This window comes from Helianthus annuus, chromosome 5, assembly GCF_002127325.2.
Source record: "Helianthus annuus cultivar XRQ/B chromosome 5, HanXRQr2.0-SUNRISE, whole genome shotgun sequence".
Classification (NCBI taxonomy): domain Eukaryota; kingdom Viridiplantae; phylum Streptophyta; class Magnoliopsida; order Asterales; family Asteraceae; genus Helianthus; species Helianthus annuus.
The window spans coordinates 135,673,194-135,695,170 of NC_035437.2; the positions used below are offsets into that span (position 1 = coordinate 135,673,194).

Below are 21,977 nucleotides of genomic sequence, written 5' to 3' on the forward strand. Positions count from 1 at the left end.
GATTGGGCCGCTTTAAAACCCAACAACTATGATTCGGCCGACAACATCACGTAACTAACTCACAGTCACTTTAGTTTATACTTTGTGATTGGACCGTAAACTAATGAAGTCACATGAGCATGTGATGCAGCCGACAACTAACAAATCAACTTGAATTCAATAGGGCCACTACAATGATGTTCACGTGAATGACTGAAAAATGTGATTACTTTGTTTTGACACTTAATCGCATATGGGCCGCAAATATCCACTAAACCAAAAAACTTGATTGGGCCGCCAATTTCCACTAACCCATACTGATTGGACCGAGACTAACTCACAATTCATGCAATCTGATTTTTTTTTAAAAATTGCAGACAACTTTAATTGTTCAACCTACTTGGCCGACAACTTTTATTACACTTCAATTCTCATTGGACCTAATTTCCTTTGTCAATATATGGCTGTCAATAGACTGACACATTTTAAAAATCTATTCACATGGTCCGACAATCCATTTCTTTCAAACAAATTCTCATTGGGTCGATCAATTAGTGTTAATGTCTTTTAATCAGATGCAACAGTCGACAACCACGTTCAAGCAGAATCAAAAAGTCACAAGAGCGGAATCACTGATTGGTTTATATGAGCGAACCTACTGAACTGACTAATAAGCGGACCTAATGAGCGGAACTAGAATTTGACATATAAGCGAACCTACTTTTACACCTATGAGCGGACCTCAAAATAATGTCACTATGAGCGGACCTTTGGAGCGAACCTCAAAGTTTAGAATGTCCAAATAAGCGAACCTATATTGTTCGTAAAAGCGAACCTGCAATTTTGACGCGAAATCGAACTGAAAATCTTAGATTTCTCCTAAACGGTTAGGAATTTGGATCTGAAACTTGGTAGGGTTATAGATCAGGTGTTTACGCACAACATATCAAAAATTCAGCCGATTCGGACCGTAAAAACCTGTTCAATTTGACGAATTTCAGTAAAAAACGTGAAAAATGAGTAGAAGATGAAGAAATGATGAAATTCGGATCTGAAAATGCTGAAATCTGGTTCGAATCAATGTGTTTGATCAGTGCAATCGAGCTCCTAGCTCTGATACCACTTGTAGGACCGGTTTTGACACCGTTCGATTGCGTAACGAACGTTCGACGTGCGGAATCCGTGAACGTGCGTGACCGAACACACAATAACGTACTAGAACCGTGATTTTATTGAAGAATATGACGTGTACGATACAAAAATCACGTAGAGAGAGTTTTCTCTCTCTAGACTTTCTCTCTCTAGACTTTCTCTCTCTAGACTTGAATCTCCAAAATCACCAATAAGCAAAAAGTCTTCTAACTTATGTCATAACTATCCTATTTATAGGTCAAGGCTTTAATGAAACTTTTCATTAATTACACGATTGCCACCTTGCCTTTTAACTAGATATAACACTATAAAACTTGATTTCTTCGGTTTCTCGCTACGGCTCGGATTGACGAAGGCGATAGACATTAATGCACTAACACACGGGTTGGCTTTGCGTCTTCACTTGTAATGATTTTATGCATCACAATGGATGGACTAATACCTTTTAAATCGGCTATCATCCACCCAATTGCAGCCTTGTGAACCTTCAACACCCGTATCAATTCATCCTCTTGAGCTACCGCTAAATTGGAAGCAATGATCACCGGTAAGGTGTCATTCTCCCCCAGAAATGCATACTTTAAATGCTTGGGTAGCTCTTTCAACTCCACACTTGCTGGACATTCCAAAGAAGGCTTTGTACCCGAATCAATTTCCACCGGTAGAGTGTCCGTTTGGTGGGTCCATGGCGGTCTTCCTTCTTTCACCGCAAGAGCCTCTTGCTCCTTCTCTTCCTTTTCCAAATCACATGCATGCACCTGCAAAGACACATCACAAACACAAGAACCCAAAATCTCTTCCTCGAACTCCTTCGGGTCGTATCCATCTATGAAATCTTCTAGAAAACACTCATCACCATAAATGTTAGTACCGTTAGTAAAAACATTTAATCTCATCTTTCTATTACCGAATGTCATGTTGACCGTACTATATCGACAATCAATAACGGCATGTGCGGTGTTCAAAAACGGCCGACCTAAAATAACATTTTGTTGTTGAATTGGGTCCGCGGATGAGTAATCTAGCACAAGAAAATCCACGGGATAATAAAACTCATCAACCTTAACTATCACATCCCGTATAATACCCTGGGGAAGTTTGTGAGACAAATTGGCTAATACCACCGTTGTTTCAACCCGTTTCAATGGACCAAAGTCGTATTGGTCATATAACCCCCCGGTAGGATACTTACTCCAGCTCCAAGATCTAATAACGCCCTTGCGGTTTGAAAATTTCCCACTTGGATGTTTATGAGAGGCGTTCTGGATCTTGTAGCTTAGGAGGAAGATCTCCCTTCAAGACTGCACTTACCCGCTCCGTCAATTCTTTTAAGAACTTGGCGTAAGCGGGTACCTTTTTGATTGCTTCAAGTAAAGGAAGATTAATTTTTACTTGTTTAAAAACCTCCCACATTTCGTCTTTTTGAGGACCCCGTTTTGAAATAAAATTTTTCCTACCCGGATCTAATAAAGCCGAGGGAAATGGTACTTGACTAGTTCCCTCATCTTAATTTTTCTTTTCTTGTTCTTTATTAATTTCGGGTCTTTCAAAATTGAGTTTTTTAGAAGAAACAATAGTTGGTTCATTTTCTTCCTCACTATCTTGACCTGTTATATCTTCAACCACCCCATCAACCAAATCCGGTGAAGGATTGGTTTTGTACTCTTTCCCACTTCTCAAAACACTTACATGGTGAATGTTAGCATTATTACCTCTTGAAGTACTATGAGACGGGTTTACCTTAGTGTCGCTTGGTAATTGACCTTTGTTTTTCTTCAATTCTGACACTTCAGTTGCGAGTTGACCCATTTGGGTGGTCAAAGTTTTAATTGCTTTATCTCAGGCCTCATCTTTTTGTATGTGAGCGTCATCCATTTGATTTCTCTTTTTCATTTCTGCTTGCATGCTCTTCAACATATCCATCGTCTCATTTCCACCCGAAGACCCCCTTGCTCTTGACCCGCTTGATACTTACTGCCTTTGATAGCCTTGTTTATTCACACCTCGATATCCACTTTGGTTGTTATAAGATTGGCGTGAACCATAGTCACCTTGGCTACCTTGAAAGTTCAGGTTAGCTTGATTTGAAGGGTTCCCATATCGGAAATTTGGGTGGTTCCTCAACCCGGGGTGGTAAGTGTTAGAATTCATATTATAGTTTCTGTCACCCCCTCCTTGACCTTGTACCACATGAACTTCTTCATATTGCCCTTCCACCACTCCTTGGCAATTCTCAACCGCATGACCTATTTCATTGCAAATATCACAAACATCATAATTTTGATTAGAGGTTTGTACATTACCATCGTCAACCGCGTGCACTTGTGTTCGGGTAACAGCCGGTCGTGCTCTCCTGGATGCTTGAGCTTTCCTCTTTGATGTAATTGCCATTTGCTCCAAGAACTCCCAATTGTCATGCTCGTAATTTGTGCCAAAAGTGCCATTCGTGATAGACATTAAGTCACGAGCATCTTTGGCACATAACCCCTCATGAAAGGCATTCATCAACTCCCAAAGTTCAATCTCATGATGAGGGCAATTTTTGATAATCATATTGAAACGCTCGAAGGCTTCATGAAACATTTTGCCTTGTTGTTGTTGAAAACTCCTCAACCCCTTCCTAGCATCATTTATCTTTTGGGCGGTGTAAAACTCATCTAAGAAAATTTGTTGCATTTCCCCCCAAGTATAAATGGATGTTGAAGGCAAAGTGTAGAACCACTTATTTGCCTTATCCTCCAAAGAAAATTGAAACAAGACTAACTTGACATCATCGGCCGAAAAACCTTGACTCCCAAGAGTATTGCAAATTGAATCATAAGCTTCCAAATGGAAATAGGGTTCCTCCGTTGCTAGACCGTTATATTTCGGCAAACTTTGCAAGGAATTTGTTCTCACTTTAAAGGTTCTTCCTTGGTTGTTGTGAGGAATAACTACCGGTGAAGGATTATGAGTAATCACCGGCCTAAAATGCGCTTCAATACCTCGTGCGTGTTCTCTAAGATGCCTTCTTGGTACACCCAACCGACCCCTTGGACGCATAGGACCCATTGGTCTTGGTATATGCCCTTATGGTGCCAATGGTTGTTGAAATTGTTGTTGTGGCATCGGTGGGTGTTGAATTGGCCTTTGAAATTGTGGACCTGCATTTTGTGGGCGAACTTGTTGCAATGGTATAGGATGTTGCACATGCGGCCCTTGTGGCCTTGGCCTAATGTGTTGTGGTATGAGTTGTTGTTGACCTTGCACATAACCGAACTCTCCTTGATCCCCATCACCCCCATAAGCATAACCGTCTTCATCATAACCCTCAAAATCCTCATATACCTCATCATATCCATCTCCTTGAATTCCCGAAGATTGCCCAAATGGAAGAGTCGAGTATTGAAAACCCGACTGGTTCGATGGTCTAAAAGTAGAAGTGGCATGGACAATGGTTGAATTTGGTGCTATAGTATAATTTGAATATAATTGACCTGCACTTGGAAAGAAATGGGTGAGAGGTGGAATTGTAGTAGAAAGGTTAAAAGTAATGGATGGTTCTTCTTGAGTGGTAATGGGTTGTGTGGTATTAGTTGGTGTAACATTTTGAAGTAAAGTAGGTTCGGTGGTAGTGGTTGGAATGGTGGTATTTGGTGAAGGTTGAGTGGCTGTTGGTATAAAAGGTGGTACAGGTTCACCCGTAGTGGGTGGTGGTTGTGGTGGATCCATGTATCTCAGTGGGTAATCGGTGTAATTGGTGTTGTTGGTGAACCGCTAATTGTGTTTTCCCTTAACAAAATTCTGTTTGCTCGCAAAGTTCGTTCGATTTCCGGATCAAATGCTAATAGTGAAAGCTTGTGAGAGCTTCTAGTACGCATGCACCTGTAAATACCTGCACACTAACACACCCAGCGTAAACCAGAAAAATAACAAACTTAAAAAGAACAAAAATAACACACGATGCGCACTACTCCCCGGCAACGGCGCCGAAATTTGACGTGTTGTCGTGGTCACAATCAAATTTAATCTAAATACAACTAAATAGTTAGCGGTAAGTGGGTATCGAACACAGGGAGTTTGTGGAATATGTGTTATTTAGAACATTATCTACACTGACTAAAATTAAACTAATTGCAAGTAAAGTAAAATTCAAGAGTTGATTTGAGTGAACTGGTTTTAGAACTAACTTTAACTAAATAAATTGCAAAAGAGAAGTTTTGGTTGTAAGCAAATTAGAGACAAATGACCATCCTAGATTTCCGGTTTGCTTCGACATTCATGTTATCATTTCACTAGAAAGAACTACATAGACATAGTTCATGTGTGATTACTTGCAGTGATGAAAAGGAACTAAGTACTCAGATTCCTAGAATGTGAGGTTGTCACCCGATGATCAATTAACCCTTACCCAAGCCTAACTATACCCATGATATCCCGATTGCCAACGGCACCAAGAACGTATGGTTTCTAGTTAGTTCAATGTAAGAATTAACAAGTTACTAACAAACAATCACACACCATAACAAACAAATCATAAAGATAAAGATTGTTATTCTAGAAATTAGAAAAATCAAACATGAAATGTCTCAATCAAACCTTCAGTCCAGGACAATCATCAAGTGTTTAGCCACTCATGGCTTGAATCAACATCATAATACTAGTTTCAATGTTCAAAAGAAATCACCAACATAAAAACAAGAGATTAACTAGTGTTCTTCAAGCTCAATGTCTCCACACCTCTCCAAAATTCGTTGCCAAGTGATATGTAACCGAATCCAATGATAAGACACCATAAATCCATTGAAAATGACACTTAAATGCAGGAGTTACACATTGATGGCAATCGGCACCGTAAGCTACGGCGCCTGCCGTAGCTTACGGCAAGCAGCATGTCAACAGGTCAACAAATGGCGCCGTAAGCTACGCCACTTGCCTGTCACACCCCAATATTCCACGTATTACCGGTGGGCCCGGTGGGGAGTATCGTGACGTAGTTGATATCATCATTGTCAACACACATAATAATATAGCACAGCGGAAGGCTGGGTAAATAAACTATTACAAACCATACTGTCTGTCGATGTTCGAATACAAGAAAATACAGACTGGAATGTAATAAGATCCACAGGCGGATCATAAAGTACAAAGAAACAAAAACTACAGACTCGGGGCATCTATGGGATTTGCAAGATCCTCTACAACACCCTATAGCTCCAGCCTATTTCGATAAGTACCTGTCAAATCAATCTTTAGGAAAATACGTCAGTATATACTGGTAAATACAATTTAACTGACTCGTTTTGAAAACAATTAAGAAAATTGGTTTAGATGCACAAGGCACAAATCTTTTATAACTTGGGACAATTTTATTAAAATCTTGTATACAGTTTTACATGCTTGTCATACATGTGGGGCCGGTTTGTAAGCCGGACATGATTAACTGACTCACCACTTATAGAACTCACAAAGGAGTTATCCCCAACTTGTGGGTAAATTAATATTTAGCATTTGCATCTGTCGGGTGCATGCCTGCACCCCGTGCATGGTCGTGGCCATTAATAACTTAAATGAGCCAAGGATATCCAGGACACGGTCGTTAACCCCCAAATGTTTATGTTATCAAACAATACAGATTAAAACGGGTTATGCGGATTTATTAAATCACAATTCCGACATAATAATCCCATACCCGACCAAGCGGTATTAATATACCGTATCCCAAGCCCGTATAGGGAAAATAAGTTAAAAGTATTTACCTGATGTAGCAGTAAATTCCTAAGATTCTTGAAAGGAACTTTTTACTGGAAGCTATAAATCTGTATAGAAGGTTTAATTATCTATTAGGATGCTAATGGGTCTTTTCTTAAGTCAAGGACTTAGACCGACTAGCTAGAAAGAAACCTTACGGACCTAACCGGTAGATTAAATGGAAACCGGGATAGAATGTGATTTAGACCCGACAAGCTTAGATACTAGTATAATATGGGTAAACTAAATACATTCTGGAAAATGAGGTTTTAAAAGACTAGGTTAAGCCCGTTTCGGCTATTTTACGTAAACTAGTCACGTAAACCGATCCGAACGCGTAAATGCGTAACGGGTAACCGGACAAGCTATAAACAGGTCTTAATCATTATTATGCTCATAATATGTTAATATATCAGTAGTATATCAACATTTATGCCCAAAAAGCAATTTAAACCAAAATAAGTCCCATAAGGGCATTTTGGTAATTTTACATAGGCTTTTACGGGTTAAAAATAAGTTTCTGAGTTTAAAATATTAGCTTACCGTAATATTATGTAAATTAGCTTAAAACATCAGTAAGTTATGAGTTTTATATGATAAATATAGTTTTGACCCATACTATGTGCTAAAAACGCTAAATACGTGACCAAAAGGACTAATATAGTAAAAATAGGAAAATCTGATATTTTGGTCAGTTTATAAGGTTCAAAATAATACATTTATCATTTAGGATCAGTAACAAAAAGTTTGGCTTCAAAAAGTTATGTAAAACTCATTTTATGTATGAAAAGGGTAAAATTGGTAATTACCGAAACTAGGCTATAATCCTATGTTTCAGCTTAAAAATAAATAAAAATCTTTAAAAATCCCAGAATATTATTTAACATCAGTAGGTAAAAAGTTTGGTAACAAAAATCGGGTTTAGATTGGCCTTATGCTAATTACGCTTTCTAATTACTAAGAAGTCCCTTAATTACGCTATTGAGCATAACTCCCATACTAGACCTCAAACTGATGTCAAATTTTCGGGACATGTCTAAATATCAGTAGCAAAGGTCTTAGTTCATTCACATTGCTAAAAATCTCGATTTTATGCAAAAAGGGCGTTTTAGGTATTAATGAGCATAATTACGATCAAGAGCATAAATGACAAACGATTAGGCACCATGCAATATAACTTCAGAGAGTTACACTACAATGTATTATGGTCCTAATGGAAGCTTAAAACATGGAAGAAATAAGCTTGAATGGGCCAGAACTGAAAGTCATAGCAAAAGTCAAGCTTTTGCGACTTTCGGTTATAATCTGCCCTTAGATGATTAATTGTCGGATTAGGACTGATAAAACATGTTTATATAGTCATTACCAAGTCATTAGAATGTTATATTATAATTTAGAACCTCTGGTTTATAAATTTTAATCAATTTAGTCAATTCTGTCCAGTTTGCCTTTTTGTCAAACTACTTTGACCCGACAATTAACCAGTCAAACGAGATAATTAGGAAATACCCTTTCAGGGGTTAATCACCTATGCTAATGTGGTTTCATAACCACTTTCAATTTGATCAGTGGTTAAGCCACATGTAATTAAAACGAAAGTCAAACTAATTACATACTAAGTTTGACTTTGAAGCAATTATACTAATTAAACAACTTAGAGGAGTAATTAGAGGCTTACTAAAGGTTCAAGCTATCTTTTCTACACTTGATAGTCTTCTCCAAGTCCTTGTGAGCTCCAGAGATCAGTTATTTTGATTGTTGCAAAATGTGAGTTTTTGAAACTCAACTTCAAGACCTATTTATACTATTTCATGAACTCTTGGATCATTCCCAGCTGTTATGGAAGGCCCTAGGATCACCCCATGTGTCCTAGTGGTTTATTTTTACCGTTCAATCATCCATAGTATTGAATTTTACATGTTTAAGTCGGTTAACAGCTTAACTCACTCATGTCCAAAATTTCTGCCCAGCGACGCTCTTACGGACCGTAAAGGAATCCTCTTGCGATCCGTAACCATTGCTTACGGACCGTATGTCTAAACGCTTACGATTCGTAACCGAACCTGGTTCGCATCGCCTAGATACGTCCTTGCGGACCGTAAGCCTAGGGCTATACGGTCCGTAACCGATGACCAGAGGACAAAAAAATTTACAACTTTCATACACTTCATCATGCATTTCAATGTCCGAATCTTGACCCTTAATTCAGTACATTAGTCCAAATGACCAGTTCTGAATGCCCAATAATAATGCCATGCACTTGTGTTCCCTTGCTTTAAGAAAATTGTCCAAACATGAAGTTTTGTCGGCTCTTTGCATGAATTTCAATTTCTTGAATTGAGTTTATAAACTATTATTTGCAGCCGAGGTTTAACCTCCATAATAGCCATTTATCAACGTGTTAATATAATTTTTATAAAGCTTTCGGGAATTTATTCAAAATGGTCATTCAGAGGTAAGCTTAACATGTTGACACGTTTAATTCCCGTAGCCTTATTTTTCATATGTATACACGAAGTGGCTTCTCGTATTCAATTAACCTTTTGATTAAAGACAAATCTTCCACAAGGTGTCAATCAGAGGCTCAAGTTTGGCATGTTGACCTTTTAAGTCCTTCACGAGAATATACTTGTTTAAAGTTTGGGACACGTGTCCATATATAACTGGACACGTTTTTACGTGGTGTTACACTGCCGTAGCTTACGGCGGCCAGCAATCTTTTACGGCACTTGTACACTGTCTTACGGTGATGATCTTTTGACAAGTGATGGGGGCCGTAGCCTACGACCAGAGTCGTAGGTTACGGCGCTGAGTATGTTGATTCCCTTGTTTCTCTTTTTCAACTCTTCCCAGCTCCGTCTTGTCTCCGCCAGCTTCTAGCTTCTATCTAAGCTGCCTAAAACCCGCATTTTGAGCACTTTAGCACCTGCATCATCAAACATAGAGTAGTTACCAAGTTCAAGTAACTAACCGTGTATAGCATGGAATTTTAATCGTTTTAAGGCTCTTAAGGGTTGTCCTACGGATTTTACGCCAGACGTCTGGCCACGGCCCCGTGTGGTCCGGGCACGGCCCCATGGTCAGATTGCCAGTATCAAAGTTTAACAGAAGGCTGGCCATGGGGCGTGTTCAGCCAGCACGGCCCATGGTCAGTTACATGAACTGGGACTTTTTTCTGCAGAGCCTGGGCACGGAACGTGTTGGGCTGAGCAAGGCCCCGTGCTGCACATGCTGTAATGTTGGAAAAGTTGGCGGAAGGCTCTGTTTTCGTGCATGGGGTGTGGTTTTAACTTCCCTTTGGCAAATTCCATCTCTTCGAGTGTGATTTATTCCTGAAAAGTAAGACTAAACTAGCAAACATAAAAGTTAAACTAAATTACAAACTACGGATAGTTCCGCGGAATGCCTTCGTGGTGCGCCACGTTTATAAGGGTCCTTGGCTAGACCAAAATTCAGTCATATGTTACCCGAGCGGGATGTCTCACATCCCGTGTTGCACCATCGGAAAGCGTCATCCAAGCTTAAGTCTATGACATCCATGTATTTGACCGGGTCGTCCTATACTCTTTTTCCAACCCCGAATTTCATCTCCTTGTCTCCGACCCTCAATGTTAGCTTCACGTCACTCATATCCATCATGGCACGAGCGGTGGCAAGGAATGGTCTTCCTAAAATGAGGGGAACTTCGGTGTCTTCCTCGATGTCGAGTATGACAAAGTCGGCCGGGAAGACAAAGTCTTCGACTTTTACCAATAGATTCTTAACGACACCTTGTGGGTATTTGATAGACCTATCGGCGAGTTGTATGCTCATTTTTGTGGGGCTCGTTTTACCTAGTCCGAGTCGGTCAAACATTGATGCAAGCATGAGATTGATGCTAGCCCCAAGGTCGGCTAGTGCATTTCGTACGGGTGATCCCCCAATAGAGCAAGGGATGGTGAAGCTTCCAGGGTCGATTTTCTTTTGTGGGAGTTTGTTGAGGAGTACGACGAAGCATTCTTCACTTAGGTTGACCAATTGCAATGTTTCAATCTTTCTTTTGTGGGTAAGGAAGTCTCTCATGAATTTTGAGTACTTCGGCATTTGAGTGAGGACTTCCACAAATGGAAGATTGATATGCAATTGTTTTAGTAAGTTTATGAATTTTGTAAATTGCTCGTCGGTCTTTTGGCGAAGTAACCGACCAAGGTAGGGTACCGGGGGGTTTTTGGTAGTTTCAGAATTTTGTGGTGTAGTTGTTTCTTTGTGGATTGAGCGCGAGTTTGAGGTTTGGTTGGGTGGATTATTGTTGGTTGGGGGTAGTGGGGTTTCCTCGGGACCTACGGTTCGGTTTCTTAATGCTATGAGGTGTACTTGCGCCTTCGGATTGGTTTCGGTATTGCTAGATAATGCGCCTTGTGGTCCTCTTGGAGAAATTTTGGGCTAGTTGACTTAGTTGTTTTTCAATGTTTTGAATACTAGCTTGTTGGTTTCTAATGTTGGATTCCGTTTGTATGAAACGGTCCGAGTACCTTTTGTCGGTTTCGGAGATGAGGTGTGTGATGAGGTCTTCAAGCCTCTCCCGTCCCCATTGTGGTTGTTAAGTGAAATTTTGTGACTCATTTTTTGGTTGTTGTTGTTGAATGTTTGGTAATTGATTTTGATTTTGTTGGTTAATACTATTTCCGGGCTCCCTCCAACCAAGGTTAGGGTGGTTACGCCATCCTTGGTTGTAGGCACATGTTGGGGTACCCGACGGCCTAGGTCGATTATCAATGTAGTTTACCATTTCCGTTTGATTTTCCAGTTCTTTCATACAACTCCAATTTTCATGTGGCCCACCACACCCTTCACAAGCCATAACCGATGTCGTTTTTTTTTCCATTTCTAACTTTTTTTATTTTTGAATATAGGGACTCGATTTGGTGTCGCAACCCCCGTCCCCTAATCACCCGGGAACGGGCGGCCGTGAGCCAGTTTAAGTGGTATCGGTGTTTATCAGTTTTGGACCGTAGTTAGGAAATATTTTATCAGAGTAAAACACCACATTTTATAATAATAAATATATTGGGATAAAACCCAAGTTTTCGCTACAAACTGATTTATAGGAATACATCCTATTTTATTGAAATAAACATCTTCTTTATTTTTGGTAACTTCTATAGCCACTTTTCCAAGCCTTCAGTGCTGTCCAGCTGGCTTCTATTTGGCTTTCACATTTTGTTACCTGAAACGCGTTTAAAACCATGTTGTCAGTGGGAAATACTGGTGAGTGAATCCCAATCTAATCAAGACAGGTTTTATCAGTTTACAGTTATTGAGGGCGATCTCACAATTACAATTGTTTATTTTTCTACTTTAATTACCACCCACGGTACTGTCAACCCGACTTGTGGTCATGTTACTACTCACAGTGTAGTAACAAATTTTGTATACAAAACCCCAACATACCGACGATAATTGTAGAATATAAATACTCAATCACTGTTAAGTATAAACTAAAACACTTGAGGTTTTGTAAAAACAGTTTGCAAAAAGGTTTACAAAAAGGAGATTACTCACATTGCAACTTTAGGGTTTTCATTCGTGATTTCCTTGTTATTATCTATTAATTAAACAATGCACACGTGTTAGTATAATAACCCAAATTTTACATTAATTATACCCTCCCCGAGTCAGAACTCCAACGACTACGTCGGGCAGAGCCTCGACAGCCGTTACGGAGCACTAGATCAATCGGGCAACGTATCTAATATGTAACCGGGGGTTAAAATACTTACAACGAGGCAGAGCTTCGTTAATTAGGAGGTATTATGCCAAAATTATAATTGCTATGTAGAAATATTGAGAGAGAACGAGGGAAATGAATAAATGAAACTGAAGGACGATGGCCTCCTTATATAGGGCTGATCGTCGACCTTGTCGCGCCCCGCGACGGAAACCAAAGAGGGCTTCGCGGCCCGCGATGCCAACTAGGGTAGGCCCTAGCTTGGCTGACTCGGACGCAAGACCCGAAACGAGTTCAACACGTGGCGGCACCGGGTGAGGCCTGGTGTCCAGGCGCTCGCGGCCCGCGTAAGCTCAAAGGTAGTCTGTCGCGCCCCGCGACAGACTTAAATTATTTGTTTTTATTTTATTTTTGTAAAATTAAAGGTATTTGGGACCGGTTTTCGTATACGGGGTGTATTTATGGCATATTGGGATGTTATAAATATTTAAGGGGTGTCGGAAATATTTTAGGAGGGTTGTTATATTTGGGCTTGTAAAGAGGTGCTCTCATCTACTTTATGGGCGCCCGGGGCAATAGATTTTGAGCCACGGAGGGTGTGCCATTGAAAATTGTTTTGGGTAATTTCCTCAATTTGATTATAAATTTCATTTGGGCGTCGATTACCTAGGAGTCCCCCGGCGCTTGAGTCGAGTGTTTGTCTCGTGTGTGGCAATAATCCATTATAGAAAGTGGATAATTGTTGCCACACTGCGAGACCATGATGAGGACATTTCCTCAATAGCTCCTTGAACCTTTCCCAAGTTTCATATAAGGATTTCCCGTCCTCTTGTGAATATGTATTGATTTCAATCATTAATTTAGCGGTTTTAGAGGGCGGGAAATACTTATATAGAAATTTTTGGGCAAGTTCATCCCAAGTGTTTAGCGAACCACTTGGGAGGGTGTTTAGCCAAGCCTGAACTCGGTCTTTTAGTGAAAATGGGAAAATTCGGAGGCGGACAGCGTCACTTGAAGCTCCGTTGATCCGGAAAGTGTCACATATTTCCAAAAAGTTGGTAATATGTAAATGGGGATCTTCATCAGCTAGGCCATGGAAAGTTGCGGAATTTAGGAGCATTTGGATCAAATGCAGCTGAAGTTCGAAGTTATTGGCATCGACATTCGGTGCATTTATGGCGGCTCCGAGATTACCGACCGTAGGCCATAGGTAATCCATTAGGGTACGCTGATCCGCCATTGGGAGTTGGACCCCCAAAGCCTTCTCTTGATTTTTGGCTTTTAGTCTTTTCTTAGAAAGCGTTCAGGTTCGTCTAGAGGTTCTTTTATGTCTTTATTGGAACTGGAGCTCATGCACTGCGTACAGAGTTCAAGCCCTGCGATTGAGTTCCAACTCCTGTGATAAAAACAAAAAAGAATGTCGGTCAAACCTCTCACCACAGCCCGTGGTCGTGGTTACAGTTGTTGTTTTCTGGATCCCAGTTACTGGGGAGTTCAGCACGACCCCGTGGTGCACCGCCACGGCCCCGTGGTCACTCTTCTGTAACTCAGAAAAAAACTGCCAGTAAGAATAATGGGCACGGCCCCGTGTCCGACCGGGCACGGCCCATGCTGAGTTCCGCATATACTGAAAAAATAAGAAAAATCCTAAAAAAATTGAAAAAAAAAATAAAAATAATTAGGCCGTTGATTTTAAACTTTCTTAAAATCCTTGTGTCCCCGGCAACGACGCCAAAAACTTGGTTTCCGTTTGGTGTGATATCTTTTTATTGATATTTTAAGCCCATTTTACGCATTAGTCAAGTTTTAAATTTATAAAAGACGATATTGTACTAACACTAAACACACACTTGGGCAAGTGCACCCATCGTGAGCGTAGTATAGTGTTGGTAAGATACCGAGGTCGTCCAAGGACACAAGAGCTTTTAATACCGGTTTATCCTCAACGTCTAATCGATCTAATTTTTTTTGGAAAAAGTTTTGAAACATAAAAATAGAACTAAAATGAAAAGATAAATAAAATAAAAACAGATAGACAAGATAGAATCACTTGGATCCAACTCGTCTTTAATGGATCCTTTGATGATTTTCGCACTTTCGGACTTTTTAAGAGATTTTCTTAGTTATAGTAGTAGGTCCCTCTTTTGAAGGTGACGTTACCCTCAACCCAGTAGTTTGAGTCAGCAGGGATACAATCCCAAAGGGTCGGAATATTGAAAGACAATTAAGTGAGTTATTAATGCGAAAAGTGGTAGGCCCCTCTTTTGAAGGTGACATTACCCTCGGCTAAGTGGTTTGAGTCAGCAAGGATACAATCTCAAGAAGCCGGTTTAAAGTATTAATAGTAGTTTAGATATGAGGGGTTCAAGCTATTCGCACCCCCGCCATCCAATACCATTGGGTATTGAAGGAGGTCCTAGTAAGCTTGAACCAGGTCCTCGCAGGATCTATACACTGAATGAGACAAGAACTTTACCAAACCATCCCCCTAACCCCCTTCCGGGTAGTTAACGTGCTTTATATAGACCGTAAAGACACGAATGATGACATCATTTACTTTATATAGACAGTAAAGTAACCTCAAGACACCATGAAGAAATGATAAAGAAAATTCACCTTCAACATAAGAAACTAGTTATTAAAGTCATTAATACAAACCCAAATAAAAAGTGCCGAAAGATTAAAAATCAAAAGTAATACATTAAAAACTTGTCTTCACCAAGTGATGTAAGAGGCTTAGCCAAACATGGCCCTTGATTGGCAAGAACTCTTACAATCAATCTTGGATCCCGAGACTACTACACACTCTAAAGATGGATCATGGATGATGGTGGTGAGTGTTGGTGGAATTGTGGTAAAGTGGGAGAGCAGAGGTTTGTCAAGGGATGTCTTTCAAGTGAACCAAGCACCCCCTTTTATAGCCAGAAAAGAGCCCTGGCCATGGCCCCATGTCCAGTCAACACGGCCCGTGGCTAGCATCTTATCTTCCTTCATTAATTGCAAGTATCAGCAGAGGGCCCCACACGACCCTGTGCCTATTGGGCACGGCCCCGTGGTCAACTCTTTGTTGTACTATCAAGATTCTACAAATCTTAGAGTTAATTATGCCCCGTGGTGAGCTGGGCACGGCCCCGTGGTGAGCGTAGAAGCTTCTACAGGTTTGTCTTGTTGTGCAAGCTCCTGACCACGCCCCATGCCCAGCTGGGCACGACCCTGTGGTCAGGCTCTGTTTCCTTGTTTTTGCTTTGTGGATGCTGCCTAAGGGTCGGGCATGTCACGTTTATTCCTTCTTCTTGTATTTTTGGCTTTGGCTTCTTATTTGCTCCTTTTGTTCTTTTAAGCTCGTTTGGTCTTGTAAATTCAAAAGGAAGAAAGAAACGCGTTTTTTCCAACATTAGTACTAAAAAAGGGTTAGTTTTATGCCTCATTTGATGTAATTTATATGTTGCATTTTGCACATATCACCCATCATGGAAAATGTTGGAGATGCGGCAGGGTAAAACATCAAGTGAGGTGGTGGAAAAAGTTTGGAAAGCCCAAGCTTTCATGGTTCACACCTTTACCAAAACACAAGTCTTGCCATATGAACCATGGTACACTTGGATGGTTTCATCACTTGTAAGTTGTATAAACCTTGTCAAAACAGAAAGTTTAGAGTGTGTTTGCACCTGTAAACTCATAAGAATCAATCCCATAGATGGGTTTAGGAACATGTTAAGCACAAGATTCATGTAAGAAAGATAAGTTTATAAAAGTTTATAACATGTAACTTACAAAACAGAAAGTTTGGACCTCAAAATGGTGATGTTCCACCTTAGTTTACCATGGTAAACTTGTAAAAATGCTCACTTTAACACTTAGATAATTCTGTCTTTTCTTGAGTTTGCAACTGATTTGAGAGAGTTTTGTGAGTGTAGAGGAGTTGGGAAAGCGAAAATGGGAGGGAAGAAGCTTGTTTATATAGAGATGAGGTAGGGTTTGGTGTTTAATGAGGTTTAAAGATGATTTGGGAAGAGAAAGGTGGAAGAAATTGGCCAATCCTTGAAGGAGAAGCAATTTTCTGCAGATTCAGGGGCTTGGCATCTTGCCACAATAATTAGGGTATGGCGTCGCGTAGCGCCACACCTCTTTTAGCCAGATTTTAGTTTTATTGCATTTTAGTCCTTGAACTTTGGTTTGTTTGTCATTTTAAGCTAAAACTTCATGTTTTGAGCATGGAACGTGTTAGTGCATGCATCTGTCGACTTCGTCTTGTATCGAGTCTTGTACTATACGTTAGATCAGGGCACGTAGTTCGAGATAGTAGAATTATAGGTGATTTCGCTTGAAACATGTAATTCCACTTGAAATGACATGTGTCACTTTCAAGCGGAATCATCAATCTCCTTATTCCGCTTGAAGCTGTTTCAAGCGGAATCATATGTCTATAAATAGCATCCAAGCGAAATCATATGTAACTTTTGTGGATTTGGATACCGAGGTGCTGCCGGTTTATCCTGTGATTGTAATCGTTGTTATATCAATCAGAAAGGTGTTTAAAGTGAATTGCTAGCTGTGTCGAAGTCTATTTCTCTGTTTCCGCCTTTGAAATAGATCAAAACTCCTCTGAACGACTCGTTCGGGTCACACACACGATCCTACGAGTGGTATCAGAGCTCAGGAGGAGGAGTTCTACCGATTTCAGCTTGATATCATTGTGTTTTCTTACTTCTACACCTTCTTTTGTAAATTGAACAAGTTTTAACGGATAAAATGGCCTGAGTTTTTCACAATATATGTGAAATTGTGTTTTAACAAAGCCTTGAAAGAATCAGACTAAAATTCGGATTAAAAATGACTATAATGGACCAAAGTTGTTATTCCGCTTGAACGAACATAATCTGATTCCGCTTCAATATCATTATTCCGCTTGAAATTTTCAAGCGAAATCAGTGATTTCGCTTCAGCAAGCTATTTTGCTTGAAAAGTTTCAAACGAAATCTGTTATTTCGCTTCAAACATTATTTCTCTTGAAAGTTCAAGCGAAATCAGTGATTCCGTTTGAACTTCTGATTCCGCTTGAACCCTTAATTTGCTTGAAGTGTTTATTTCAGGTGATTCCGCTTGAAGCTTGGTTCCGCTTGAAATTGTCTGTTTTTGAAAAACGTGTTACCGAATCATGAGTGAAGAATTTTACAACGCGTTTGCCACATCCCCGACTACTCCGGCTTCCATTGCTCAAAACATGAATTTAGAAAACGAAACTGGAACTTTACAAAAACCCCCGAAACTAATGAGCATTGAAGAGTATTACGGATGGAAAGATAGGTTTGAAAACTGGGTTCAAGCTAACCATCTGAGATCTTGGGAGTGTATATTGAAGAAGTATGTTCTACCACGTACTGATATGCAAGTTGAGAAAACAATTTCGGAATTCACTGACACAGAACGAGACATGTACAAAGCTGAAAAGATGATGATTAGTTTACTTCAGCAAGCCATTAAAGAAGACATCTTTGTGTTGCTTCAACATGACAAAACTTCAAAATCAATTTGGGATGCTCTTAGAATCAAATTTGAGGGAAGTGAGAAGATGATTAAAAGCAAAAAGGCACTACTCAAGAAAGAATTTGATCTTTTCACAAGTTTGCCAGGGGAAGATACAAAGAAACTAATTGAAAGATATTACCACTTAGTGCGATCCATGTCGATGTTAAGCATAACCAAAGATCATGAAGAATGGGTCGAAAAGTTAGCTGATGCTTTACCTCAAAAGGAGTGGGGTACTTACTTGATGATCTTAAAGAATATTGGAGAATATGATGGTTTGACGATTTCTCAGTTCATCGAGAAGATTGAGGGTCAAGATCTTGAACGGCAAAAGATTGTGAGGATGAATAATCAGAGTGGTCAACAAGATGTGAAAATGTATTACAAGGGCAGTGTTCCAGAGGCTGAAAGAAGTCCGAAGATTCAAACTGCATTTAGTGCTGGAAACTCTTCTGAAAATGTTGATCAAGGTTCAAACAACAGTAGTGGATTTTCTTCATATCCTAATGTTAACCCAAAGAGTTCAACATCAAGTTTCCATTCTCAAAGTACAAAAGGTGGTGGTTGTATGATTCAGTGCAACATTGCTTTGAATCTCCCAGAGGGTCAAAGTTTTTCTGAAAAAATTGCTAAAGATCACATGTCTTTACTTGCAACGGTGCTACAATCATATGAAGGTTTGGTTGCAGGGAGGATTGGAAATCCTATGCTTACAAAAGAAGATTACGATCAGATAGACGCTGAAGAAATGGAGCTCATGGACATCAAATGGTGTCTAGCTAGTGTCTTGAGAAGAGCTGAAAAGTTCAAGATGATTACTGGAAGAAATGATTTTCTTGATGCACATGTTTCTACTTTAGGTTTTGATAAATCTAAAGTTACTTGTTTTCGATGCAGAGAGAAAGGTCATTTCAAGAGGGAATGCAAGAATAGAGAAGCAAGTGAAGCAAATAATCCGTTTGGAAAAGATGACTACTACCGAAAAGCTATATATCAACAAGTTGGTCAACAACAACAACAAGAACCACAAGTAGCTCATGGTAGAAAAGTGATAGAGGATTCTTCAAAGAGAGCATGTTTAGTGAATCAAGATAGTTTTAGTTGGGATAAATACATTTCATCCGACAGCAAAGCATGCTTGATCAATCAGGATGATGAAAGGTTACCTGAAGGTTTTAGCTGGGATATGTTTGTTGATGAAAAAGGAGAGTTTAAAGCTTTTATTGCTAAAATTGTGAAAGAACCAGATATGTTTACCGAGTGGATGAAAGTTATTGGTGTTAGTGTTAAGAATGAAGAAGAAAAGTCTATTTCATCAGATGAAAGCTCACAGAGTTCAGATGAAAGTTCAGAAAGAGACATTGTTTTTGATCAAACACCAACTTATACTAGTTTTTCGGATGATAGTTATGACAAGTCAATAGAATTTGATCAATCACCAACTGATGACAGTAGTGATGATGACGAAGAAAGACATATTAATATTGCAAAATCTCATCTCTCTCCTGAAAGTTTTCATTTTTATTTTGCAGATCTCTTGGAGAAGCTGAAGGAGAGACGAGCAGCAAAAGAACAAAAGCAAAATGAAGAAGTTAAAATTGTTGCTGAGGAGATTGTTGAAACTGAGAGGGTGACTGAAGCTGAAAAAGCTGTTGAATCTGAAAAGATTATTGAAGTAGAAAAGATTGTGGAAGTTATCAAGCCTTGCTCAAAGTGTCTAGAATCTTGCAAAGAATGTGCAGCAAAAGACAAGAAGCTGGCTGAGCTTGAGAAGATGAAGGAACAATTACTATTCAATCTTAACTACGTAAAGGAGTCTTATGATGTTTTGAACAGAACAGTAACTGGTCTTCAAAAGACAAATTCTGAAAGAGAAAATGCTTTGACGATGATGAATGCTACAATGATGACGAAACAAAAAGCCATAAACTATTACACTGAGGAATGTGCCAAGTTGAAATAAGAGTTGGAGACTGAGAAAATTGAGAATGAGAGAATCAGACGATTATTACAGAGTTATTCTAGTTCTGATTATCTTATTGATCGAATTTATCCAACTATTGCAGGTTTCGAAGCATTTCAGGATGAGAAGCAAAAGAAGAAGGATACTGGTAAGAAACCAAGTGTTAGCCATAACAAGTGTCTGCCTCCGATCTGGGAAGGTTATTCTCCCAGTAAACCAAATGAGGAGCAAGTCCAAAAAGTAGTCAATATAACGCTAAAATCCGAAACAACCGATGAATTACCAGAAAACATTGACGTTACTTTCACATCGTCTGACACTGATCATGAGTCTGAATTAATTAAAAAGGTGGTCGATCAGGTGTTGGATACAGATGAGGAGTCTGAGTCAAAGTCTGAGTCTGTAGGGTCAAGTTCGTCAGTCAACAGTCCAAAGACATCGGTTAAACGGGCTTACAGTAAAGAGTTTTTGTTATCGAAATCAAATTTGAATGATGAAACATTTGAAGTAACATATACTTTGAATGATTTTGACAAATTATATTCTGACAAAGAGTTTCCAATAAGAAGTTTTAGATTTGAAATGATCAAAAAGGTTTTCAAAATGACAGAAATCAATATTTCTGAAATAAAAGATTTAAATCTTACTGGAAAACCTAAGAAATACACTTCAAGAGTTCAACAACGAATAAACAAGAAAAAAGGTTACAGTTCTGGTTTTCAAAAGAAACCAAAGCATAATGGTAATTTCAAAAAGAAAGGTCTAGGTTTTATTCCATCAGAACATGATAAAAATGAGAAAATTTCTAAAACAAACACAAAATTTGTTTCAGGAGGTAGTGCTGAGGAAGAACAGAAGAAACCTTTCTGGAGACAATCAAACCAGGAGTTTCTTGCTGAAAAGAAGAGAATAGGAACTGGAGTTTTTCATAGAAAAGAGACTAGAATCTGTTACAAGTGCAATGAAGATGGTCACATTGCATGGAAATGTTCTCAAACTACAAAGACAAAACATGGAGTCTCTGAAAAACTTAAAGAAAAAGTTGTTGATGTTGAACCACCAACTGAGTAATTCAAAATCTTTGAAAATTCAACTTATGAAGTTGGTGAGTGTTCAAAGAAAAATTTTTACAAAAAGAAAGCCAAGGACAACCAAGTGTTGGTTGTTAAGAAATTGTCTGAAAAAGTCGGCGATGATTCTGGTTCCACAAAGCCAGAAGAGCCACAGGTTGAGGTCAAAGTAGAGAACTCAGTGCCTTCAGTGAATGATGATAATTTTCCATCATTGAAGGATGAAAAGTTTAAACAAAAAATTGGTAAGGTTGAGATCTCGAATCAATTCTATTCTGAGAAGAAAGAATTTGATGTTGAGAAAGCATTCAATGGGAATGTTAAGAAAATTTTTGGGAAAATGATTGAGGGTAAAGTTAAAGGGGTTAATGATTTTTATGCAACAAAGAAAGCAACTTATAACCCAACTGAACAAGAGTTAAAAACACCCAAGGTTGGTCAGACTTGGGTGGAAATTCTTTTCCCTTAAAAAATCTGACTTGCCGGAGATCCCAAGTTTGTAATCGTGGATCAGGAATCGGCATCATTCTTAAAAATTGATTTTGTGAATGAATCTTAAAATGGTTAAATGTTTACAGGATATGACTTGCCAGAGCTTCCAGGTTGGTAAGTGTGAAGCAGGAATCGGCATCTTTATGGTAACATGATTTTGTGTAGATGTGTTATTCCTACAAGTGTTTATAAAAGGTATTTTCGTCTTACAAGTGGTACAGAGGTTTGAATGGTAATTTTTACAAGTGATTCATCAAGGTCATTAAATTGAACTTGATGTAATCCTCATTTATATGGTTAAAAATGGACAATGTGATGAGTTTACCCCGAACCTAAAAGTGGTTAAAACAAAACT

The 21,977-nt window shown here is 39.2% G+C and overlaps 1 protein-coding gene and 2 non-coding genes across 3 annotated transcripts; 2 read left to right on the forward strand and 1 right to left on the reverse strand.

The window, feature by feature from the left end:
* Positions 1–3,651: 3,651 nt before the first annotated feature.
* LOC118492755 lies at positions 3,652–3,758 on the forward strand. The gene has a single exon (XR_004894757.1). It is a non-coding gene; the product is annotated as a small nucleolar RNA R71 (small nucleolar RNA).
* Positions 3,759–10,419: 6,661 nt separating this feature from the next.
* LOC110943675 lies at positions 10,420–10,944 on the reverse strand. The gene has a single exon (XM_022185409.1). It carries the CDS (start codon positions 10,942–10,944, stop codon positions 10,420–10,422), a length of 525 nt encoding a protein of 174 aa, XP_022041101.1.
* Positions 10,945–13,323: 2,379 nt separating this feature from the next.
* Positions 13,324–13,430, forward strand: LOC118492637. Its single transcript, XR_004894642.1, has one exon. It is a non-coding gene; the product is annotated as a small nucleolar RNA R71 (small nucleolar RNA).
* The last annotated feature ends 8,547 nt before the right edge of the window (positions 13,431–21,977 follow it).

Bases quoted from the DNA above. Each gene is read 5' to 3' on its own strand.
- LOC110943675 (XM_022185409.1), bottom strand. From the start codon at position 10,944: ATGCCGAAGTACTCAAAATTCATGAGAGACTTCCTTACCCACAAAAGA.